At 41.3% G+C, this 9693-nt stretch overlaps 1 protein-coding gene across 1 annotated transcript; it reads left to right on the plus strand.

The window, feature by feature from the left end:
* The first annotated feature begins 1266 nt into the window (after positions 1 to 1266).
* On the plus strand, positions 1267 to 7422 carry ATP4B (ATPase H+/K+ transporting subunit beta). Its single transcript, XM_042779068.1, has 7 exons — positions 1267 to 1378; positions 2780 to 2908; positions 4052 to 4165; positions 4954 to 5153; positions 6424 to 6480; positions 7005 to 7097; positions 7261 to 7422. The coding sequence occupies exons 1-7, from the start codon at positions 1267 to 1269 to the stop codon at positions 7420 to 7422; spliced, it is 867 nt and encodes a 288-aa protein (XP_042635002.1).
* Positions 7423 to 9693: the final 2271 nt, after the last annotated feature.

Genomic DNA, 9693 nt, shown 5'->3' on the forward strand with positions numbered 1-9693 from the left:
GAGCTCTTGTACTTACGAAGGTTCTGCTCTTGATGGCCCTTCTCTCTTCATGATCTCGGTTGCTGCAAAACAGAGGAGGACAGGGGACAAGTCCATAATGTTTTTGCATGTGTTCCCAGGTCTGGATCTTGGAAGAGGGGAGGGGAGCCCACCAGGGGTTTTTGTGATATGAAACATGGAAAACCTATTGCATGCTCAGGGACAAGAGGTAATGGCCTTAAGCTGAAGGACAGCAGGTGCTAGGAAGAAATTACTTGCTGTGAAGGTGATGAGACAATGAAATTGATTGCCCAGAGAAGCTGTGGATGCCCCATCCCTGAAAGTGTTCAAGGCCAGGTTGGATGGATCTCTGAGCAAGCTGGTCTAGTGGAAAGTGTCCCTGTCCAGGGCAGAGGGGCTGGAACTAATCTTTATGGTCCCTTCCCACCCATTCTGTGATTGTATGATTCTGGCTGGACTGAGCAGGCTGTGTCCCACTGTCAGGGGCACCACTCCATCCTGGTTGCAGCTGGATGTCCACGTGCTGAGTGCTGCACTGTGTCCCAGCTGTCATCCCCTGGCCCTTCCCAAGCCAAAGCACAGTTCCCCACCTGGCTGCTATGTCACCAGCTCTGCTGATGTCAGACTGGGTGAATGGGATTGGAAAGCCTCCATGCTGACCAGTCTACTTGTCTCACAGACTGGAGGATGTGGTGCACCCTTAGTAAATCCCAACCATCTTCTTGTCTTCCATCTGCTTGCAAATAGTTTCCAAAAGTAATTGCATATTTAACAAGCAATTACTTATTTTCTAACCATTCAGCCTGCAATACCCTATGTTCTAACAAATGACTACACATTTTAGTGGGATAACTGTATCTACTACTTGCAGGTTACCTGGAAAAAAAGGAAAACAAAAGAAAACCCAGAGAGAAAAAAGTTCTCCATTGCTTTATCTGCTCTGATAACTGCTATCACACCGAGTCTATCGCAAACCCTACTGGCACTTCGCAAAATGCATAACTCTGCTGACCTGCTAAGGCAGTCGAGAGAAAGGGGAAGGGCATTTGATAGGAACAAACTTTCCCTTGCCAGCATTATCAACACTCTTTATAAAGGTTGATAGTGGTGAGCAGTGGCTTTCATTGGCACAGGAAGCAATCTTGGTGACCTTCAGTGGAGAAGAAGGTATAAAACCCAAAGTCTTTTTCTTGGTTGACTGTTTGGGCACCAGTTGAATTTCTTAGTTTCCAAGGAGGACACATTTTTGGGAATTTTTCTGAGAAAATGGCAACTTTAAATGAAAAGAAGACCTGCAGCGAACGCATGGCAGATTTCCGTCGTTTTGTCTGGAATCCAGAAACAAAGCTCTTCCTGGGGAGGTCCTTAATTAACTGGGGTAGGTTTCCACATGGAAGACTCTTCTCTTCCTTCTGGCAGACTTAAAAACTGTGGGGAGGGGATGTTGTCCTAATGAGTGGGCACAATGTAGATGTGTTGAAGCCAGCAGTTCTCATAGGTGCTTCTCAGACACTTTTTGGGCAGCAATATGAGCTGCATCAAGTAGATCAAAACACTGATCCATGTAGTCCCTGCAAATGTATGACTTCAAAGTGGTTTTGAACCAAATACTTCAAAAGGAGAAAAATTAACACATTAACAGGAAACTTACTATTAGCTAGGGGTGATGGCTACAGTGTGGTTTTGACATTATTAATTAAAAGGGGGTTCAGATACATGGAGGAATTTGCTTAATTAGTGAGTTTTTCCAATTCTTTGGAAACAAGGCTTTTTTTTTTTCTGAATTTCCTTTCTGAATTATTATCTGCTCAGTAGATCTTTTTCTTATCACTGTATGCTAGCTTGTATTTCATATTAGCTGGTATTTCATACCAGCATGTATTTTGTATTAGCAAGTATTTCAGCTGATCCTCCCTTCCCACAGCCAAACTTGTGTCTATAATGATCCACATTCTGGGAAGGGCAGCCAGGACCATTGTAATGAAGATCCATACTCTTCCCATAGACTGTAGGAGTAACTGCAAATTTCTAGGTGATTTTTTCCTGCCTGTGCATGTAGTTTATTGGGTGCTCCTAAAACCAGAATTTTACAGATGATGAAATGTGAGCCTTTCCAGCTGGTAGAGAAGAAGGTGCTACAAGGCACCTACAATTACAAGTAGAGGTTTCTAACAGCATCCCTCCAAAACAACCACTGGCTGCTTGCACAGCACCAGACATGTGTAAGTCACTTTATGCACATACAGACAGAAACACAACATCAATCATGCATTATCTCACAGCAAGAATAAAGCAGCAAGATGGCACATTTTGTTGGTGGTGATTTCACCTGTATAAGGCAGTGAAATAATATGGGTCTAAAACCATCACTCCTGAAGTACTGTCATCTGTCATCCAAATAACACAAGGAGCAACTTGGGTTTGTGAAAAAAAGACCTCATTATCTGTGTTGCTCAGTCCATGTGTAATAAGTAGAGAAATGGTTTTAATATCTGAAATTACTTCAAGATGCCACATAACCTTTAAGCTTTAAATAATCTGAGCTCAGCACCAACCCCTTCAAAAATCCTTGTAGAACTATACAATTTTTTTTCCATAAGAATAGTTTTTGAGTGTAGAGAAAATTCTCCAAAACACCTGTCCCTTTACAGGGAGAACTTCCCTGGGGACGAAGGTGGAAAGGAGACAGCTGCTGCTGCCAGGATCATCCTGCTGCAGAGAGAGAGCAGTGCACCGCCTTGCTCAAAATTTGAAATTCTGCCCTTGTTCTTTTCCACAGTGTGGATCAGTCTCTATTACGTGGCTTTCTACGTGGTGATGTCGGGAGTGTTCGCACTCTCCATTTATTGTTTAATGAGGACAATTAATCCCTACGAGCCGGATTACCAAGACCAGCTGAAATCCCCAGGTACTGCCAGGGTCCCGTAGCAGCTGCTTAGGGCTGGGCTGGCTGAGAGGCATTGGCAGAGCCCAGGGCTGAGGGGAGACCAACATGGACAGACAGATCGGGTCAATTCTGCCCATACAATCCCTGCAAAGTTTAACCTCTGAAAGTTAAGTCTTTTCAGCCTTCAAAAAAAATCTGGTACATTTATTTACATATTGAGATATGAATATACTTATATATCCATATATTTATGAATATATGATATGAAAATATGTGTATGTGTTCATTTATTTCATCTTGCTATTGGGATGATCAGTGTCTGCCTTGTAGCATGTCACCTCCTCTCCCCATGGGCAGAGGTCAGTCCCTGGGAAAGTCCCAGGTTCTACTCCAAACCCCCAAGCACCACAGAGGGCTTTGGGGTGCCCAGCAAGATGTAGAGGTGATGGGGCAAGCAGCCTGGGTGGGTATTTCCACACTTACCAGCACCATGGAAAGTCCCTGGGAAAGCAGGAATACCTTCCCAGTAAGATGTGCTGTGCCAGTAGTCAAAGAAGTAAAAATAAGACAAAGATGTGGGATTAGGAATACAGATTTACATGAGACGCTCAGAGACCATCAGTGCACTGCTAAAATTTCACAGCCCAAGGGCTGGTTTCCACAATGGGAGGGAAAAAAAGTAGCTCCAAAAATTATTCTGTTAGGTGCTTTTGTATTTTGAAGTTTCCACTGCCAGTATTCAGCAAGTTTGGTGATTGCTGGGAAAATAATTCCTGTGATGTATTATGTGTGGCTTTTTCAAAAGCTGTTTCTTATGCTGCCATATGATCTGTTTCTTTAACCCAACTTGACTGTTACTGCTAACAAGTCCTGGGGAAATCCAGTGCAATTGCTGGGATGATTTTACAAGCTGTTCTTGTAACAGCATGGATATATGTGAAAAGAAAATAATTCAGCAGCAGCACAGGCTTTAGGGTTTTGGTGGAACAGCTCAAGGCTGAGGTGGTTTCTGCTAACATGGTTAAATCCTCCCCAAAAAGGGTGGAGGATCTTCTACATTTACAATGAGTCTCGATACAGCATAATTCTTACAGTCAATTTAAATAAAGAAGTCTGTGTCTGGCACCTCTCCTGTGCTTTATCTTCCCCTTTCTCCTCCTGAAGGTGTAACCATACGACCCGATGTTTATGGGTCTAGAGGACTACAAATTTATTACAACGTATCTGACAACAAAACCTGGGAAGGTCTAGTGACAACTCTTCACACTTTTCTGACAGGTAAAAATGAAGCTTCTTGTGTAATGCTGAAAAAAAGGTGCTGCCTTATCTCCCATTGTAGGTCTGAGGACCTTAAGTAAGGGCTTCCATTTTACATTTGTCCTTTGCAAATCACAGATTTTGAGTGGAAAGTGCATCTTCTGAAAGGGATGAGCAAATCACCTCATGAATCTATAAATCAAACTTATGTACACATCTATTAAAATCCAGGCTCTGCTTCAGGGTTTTTACTTTGTTTAATCCTAAACAGCCTTAATAAAATAGACTAATAGAAAATCTGAAGGAAGAGGGAGGACAAAAGGTCACAAAATTAGTCTCATGTAAATTATTCTAATTAATTTGTTTATGACTACAAGCATCAAAGTGCCAAAATAAATCTCATAAAGCATGGTGTCTTCAGGGAATACAGTCAAAGTAGGTTATGTGCTCCATTTGCCTGTTCATGTCTTAGCACATTTATATTCCTATTGAGCCATAACATTGTAATTCTTCATGTTTCTCACACACATATTGAGAAAAGTTATATTTGAAGTTGACTTTATATGGAGCTATCGACACAAGCTGCTGGTCTTAATTTGCTCCCTTATCTTTTGCTTTGTTTAGATATTAAAAAACCCCCACACAACAAAACTGAAGCAAACCCCTATACAGTTTAAGCTTTCCCTGTTCCATCTAATCCCAACTTCACCTGAAGTACAGTCTTCCATAATAGAATCTCCAGCCTGATGTTGGGATGTATAATTTGCATATGAAAAGCTTTTTTTCCTTTTTTTCCTTCACACATCTAGCATATACACCAGCTGCTCAGCATCTGAACATCAACTGCACCAATAATACCTACTTCATCCAGGAGACCTTTGATGGCCCGAATAAAACAAAACTATCCTGCAAATTTACCTCAGACATGCTTCAAAACTGCTCTGGCATCACAGACCCAACTTTTGGATACCCAGAAGGAAAACCCTGTTTTATTATAAAAATGAACAGGGTAAGTACAAGTTCAAGGTGCTGAGCAGAAAAAATTAAGAGTAGCTTGAGTCTCCAGTGGGGAGCTGCTGTGTCTCTGCTGCCATGGGTTCTAAACTCTGCTTTCTACTGGGAAACAAAAATCATGTGTCAGAGCTCTAGAGTTACCAGGGAAATCCTTTTTCAGCATTCCTACAAAAGTAACAAGGGGCAGTGATCTCTGAACTGACTCTCTACAGCTTAGTTTAGTTTAGTTTAGTTTAGTGCCTCTGTAGGGCTCTCATCCCACAGCACCAGAAGTGTTTTGCAATCCCACAGCCAAGCGCCTTCAGCTGAGGCACCAGGATGTGACAGTAACTGATGTGGTTTCAAGAGAGGTGATATCTTATTTCTCCAGGCAGCAAAGAAAATCTTTAGTAGAACCTATAAAACCAAAATTCAAACCTGGCAGATATTTTTCCCAGGGAAAACAGCCAACACGTTTTTTGGAGGAATAAAGGGAATTTTCAATGCTTTAATTTTTTTCAGGATGTAGGCAACGGCATAAGCACTTTGTTTTTGGGTAAAATTCTGAGCCTTCTGATTCAGTTTTGGTAGAAAGCGAAGAGCTCAAATCCCCCTCCAGTTTCTGATAGACAAAACCACTGCATTTTTTGTTTGGCTTGCACCTCAGGCATTTCTGAAATTTCCCTAACCAAGAGGGGAGCAGTGCCCCTGATCCTGGCTGGTGAAAGAAGTTTTTTATAAAAAAGCCTTCTTTAGCAAGACTGGGTGCCATCCCCAGCAGAGAAAAGATGTGGACCAGGGGACTTCACCTCCTTTCACTTTTGCCTCTACAGGATGCAACCCCACTAGTTTTGTAGGACCAAACCAACTCAAGGGTTTTTCTGCCAAAACCAAGTTCTTCTAAGAAGAATAAGATCAAAAGCATGGCTATTCAGCTTTTCCTTTACTGACACACAATTAACAGCTTTAAGAGACCCCTGGCTGCCTGGGGATCAGCAAGGGCAGGTGGTAAGGGTGGGTAAATGAACCGGACTCAGAGGTGCAGTGTTACTTGCTCTGGCCAGAGTAGAGCCTATCAGCAGTGTTCATCCCAGGTAATGCAGAGTCCTGCTTCCTAAATATCCAGCTACAACAGTTTTTCACCTACATAAATGAGATGATTTGTTTGAGAGAGTCTTACACAAGAACATATTAAGCATCCTTTGAAGATCAGCTCTCAAATAATTGATTGCTCAGTTTTATCTCAAAACAATTTCCAAGATGACCAAATGTGTTTTCTTTTTCAGATTATCAAGTTTTACCCTGGCAGGGGCATTGCACCAAGGGTGAACTGCACATATGTGGTAAGAGTATGAGGTCTCACATATTTCAAGCACTGCAGCTTTGAGAGCAAGAAAGTGCAATGGTGACCAGAAAAAACACCCCAGCAGCTCTGAAAATCAGATCCCAAATACTTGGAATATTCTCAGTTCTGCACAAGTTCTTGCACCAGCTAACACGCTAAGGAAAAACCCTCCAAGTTTGCTTTATTTTTAAATCACCTGAAAATTTGCATTTTCGTGCTGCAGAGAACATTTGCAGTTTGCTTTCAGCTCCCTGTAGTGACTTTCACATCTCAGTGCAGCTCCCCCAGGCTCTCAGCAGGTCCAAGTCACTGAATTCCCAGCTGCTCTCAAAGGACAATTGCCTGCTTTTCTTGGCAATAGTAACAGCGGGAGATTCCCACTTTTATTGGAAAAACAAGACTGGTGCTTAACAGCCTGCTGAACCTGAGCTTTAACACACACTTAGCAGCCCTAAAACACTTCCCTTGGCTGGTCGATGGTTTCCTCACCCACAGAGCTTCTTCCTCTTGTTTTACAAACAGGGAGAGGAGTCTCGCCCGCTGGAGGTGGACTACTACCCCGTGAATGGCACCTTCAACCTGCACTACTTCCCCTACTACGGGAAAAAGGCTCAGGTGGGTGCCTCTGTATTTAACTTCTCTTTCCCTTTATGTAAGGTGAAACATCCTATGCAATCCTTTGACAACTGGAGAGACTATTTTCAACACCTCATTTTTAAACTGGTAGTGTAAAATTTAAGTATTTTTAATTTTTTTGTTTTTTTATTTCTCCTCCTAGCCCAGCTACAGCAATCCCTTGGTAGCTGTGAAATTTCTCAACATTACGAAGAATGTAGAACTTAAAATAGTGTGCAAAATCATTGGAGCTGGAATTACCTTTGATAATGTTTACGATCCGTACGAAGGAAAAGTGGAATTTAAACTGAAAATAGAAGACTGAGCAGCAATAGAGACACTTACGAAAAATGTATGAAAAGCAAACTTAACTATTATCACATTCATCTATATTTATTTTCTCACTATGCTTCCCATATAAATTACAGTGCAAAGAGACATTTTCTACTGCAAGCTGGCCTATAGAGCTAAAAATCAAGATCCTACTCTCAGTGTGTAAAGATGAAGATTATCTCAGTGTACATAGCTTAATATTTCATGGCTACAGGATGCTGCTGCCTTCATGCAAATATTTGTACAAAACAAGTTTGCCCCAAAGGGTGCAGCTGTGCCTTCAAAAAAGATAAGTATAGACTCAAACGATCCTTTTCAATCACTTTTCAAACCATAATAAATAATTGATGTATGATACTGAATCTTGGTTATTGAGAAATCAGATAGCTTGAAAAGGAAATCAATACTCTGAAATACTAGCAAGTAATTAAATTTTCAATCTCTCTTGTATAGGATGTATAAAAATGTATTAAAATTATCTCTATCCCAATGCATTGGCTTTTTGCACTAGTCAGTCGAGTCAGATTTTTTTAGTTGACAAATCAATGGCTTCAAAAGAAGTGAACTTGAAATCTGTCCTCTAGCTCACAGATTTCACTGTACCACTTACCTCTATGTATATAACCTAATAAAACTGACTGGTAAGACTGTAACATCCAGTTACCTCCAGGAAACCACTCATTTAACTAGAGGCTGCAATTTGTTTGGGGCTTTTGTTTGTTTGGTGTTTTGTTGTTTTTGTGATGGCTTTATTTGTTTTACCCAGTAAAATAGCCCTGTATTGCAATGGTGAGTTGGGTTACTTGGAGTAATCTGGACGATGCTGAAATAACACTAAATCTTTAAATTAATCTAAGAAGTCTGACTGTACCACATATAATACAAAGAGACAGGATTGCTCTGTGTCTATAGTATGTTTATGTTACCTGAAGTCCAGGATGCTCCAGCCAGAGAATAAACACTGTACATAAAAAAAACCAGTTACAGCTTCACTGCCTGGACTTTTCAGAAAGCGAGAAGATGTAACAGATCACCTCCTGTACTACACCAACATTCAGCCAGCCAGCTTGTAGACAGAATCCAGTTAGAGGGGAATGTTTCACTTTCAAAGCCACAAATAATATTTGAGCCTTTTTTTAGAAAAATTCTGCATTTCAAAAGCAGTAAGAAAGTACTTCCACATATAAAACCTCTTTTTTCCCCTGGCGTTTCCTGTTTCAATTTTTACAGTGAGGCTTTGCCTTTGTTCTAAGAGACAATGAAAATCAATTTTATATCCTTCTTAGAACACAAGTCTCCCCCTGTAATCTTTCCAAAATAACATGGAAAACAATAAAATACTTTTGGTAACAAAACAGTAACTGGTTAAATGATGTCTACGAACAGAACATTAAAATATTTCCAAGAAAACCCAGAACTCTTCCCTTGGTGCTCTAGCAGGGGCAGACTCTCTGCTTGACTGTATTTTGTATCTCCAGCTTGCACCGAGCTGGGCAATGCAGTGGCACAAGCTCACACTCCTGCCAGCCCTACAACCACAGCACAGGAATATGCTGAACAAATTCCCTGTGGATTGTGTGCCTGCAAAGCTTCAGAACAACCAGCCAGGACCAGCTTCACAGAAAGACCTGTGATGGAATAAAGAGAAAGGGAAGCATCCCTGCGTTGACCAAATGATGACATCAAAAAATGACCCACCAAATCTGGTTCTCTGCCTAGAGAGATTACCATCCTGAAGTTAAATGTTTCTTGAACTTCCAGCCATCTGAGATGATTCTCTTTCTTTATTGAAATTAACAACAAAAAGCAAGGTTTTTGGCTAGTGTAGCTGAAGTAGAAAAGTGTAATTAATATTAGCCTGCCCAAACCCCAAATGCAAGCACACTTAAATAGCAGAATGCTGATCATGCAAATACTTTGTAATACTAATTGCTGCATGGCACAACCCAACATTATGTACAAACATGTCATCCAGTCAGCACAGATGCATTTTGGAGGCATACAAATGACAAAAGTTACAAGATACAGACCAAAATAAGCACATGGAAGGAAACAGGAAGGGCATTCTGCCCAAGGCCCAAGAAGCATAAATGGTAAAAGCTAAACAAGCTAAAAAGCATGTGAATCCAGGGGAAGGAGGCCAAGAAGCAGAAAACACCAGCAACGAGAGGGAAGAAATGAAGAGAGGTATTTCTTCTAAGAAATACCACCTTCACCCCTGGAGAATGAGAGGACCTTGGCCACCAGTGCCAGCTGTACAGCA

Source organism: Catharus ustulatus, chromosome 2 (assembly GCF_009819885.2).
Source record: "Catharus ustulatus isolate bCatUst1 chromosome 2, bCatUst1.pri.v2, whole genome shotgun sequence".
Classification (NCBI taxonomy): Eukaryota; Metazoa; Chordata; class Aves; order Passeriformes; family Turdidae; genus Catharus; species Catharus ustulatus.

Coding starts and splice junctions, on each gene's coding strand:
- ATP4B (XM_042779068.1), top strand. CDS start 1,267: ATGGCAACTTTAAATGAAAAGAAGACCTGCAGCGAACGCATGGCAGAT. Junction 2,909..4,051: donor AGACCAGCTGAAATCCCCAG/GTACTGCCAGGG, acceptor CTCCTCCTGAAG/GTGTAACCATACGACCCGAT. Junction 5,154..6,423: donor TTATTATAAAAATGAACAGG/GTAAGTACAAGT, acceptor TTTCTTTTTCAG/ATTATCAAGTTTTACCCTGG.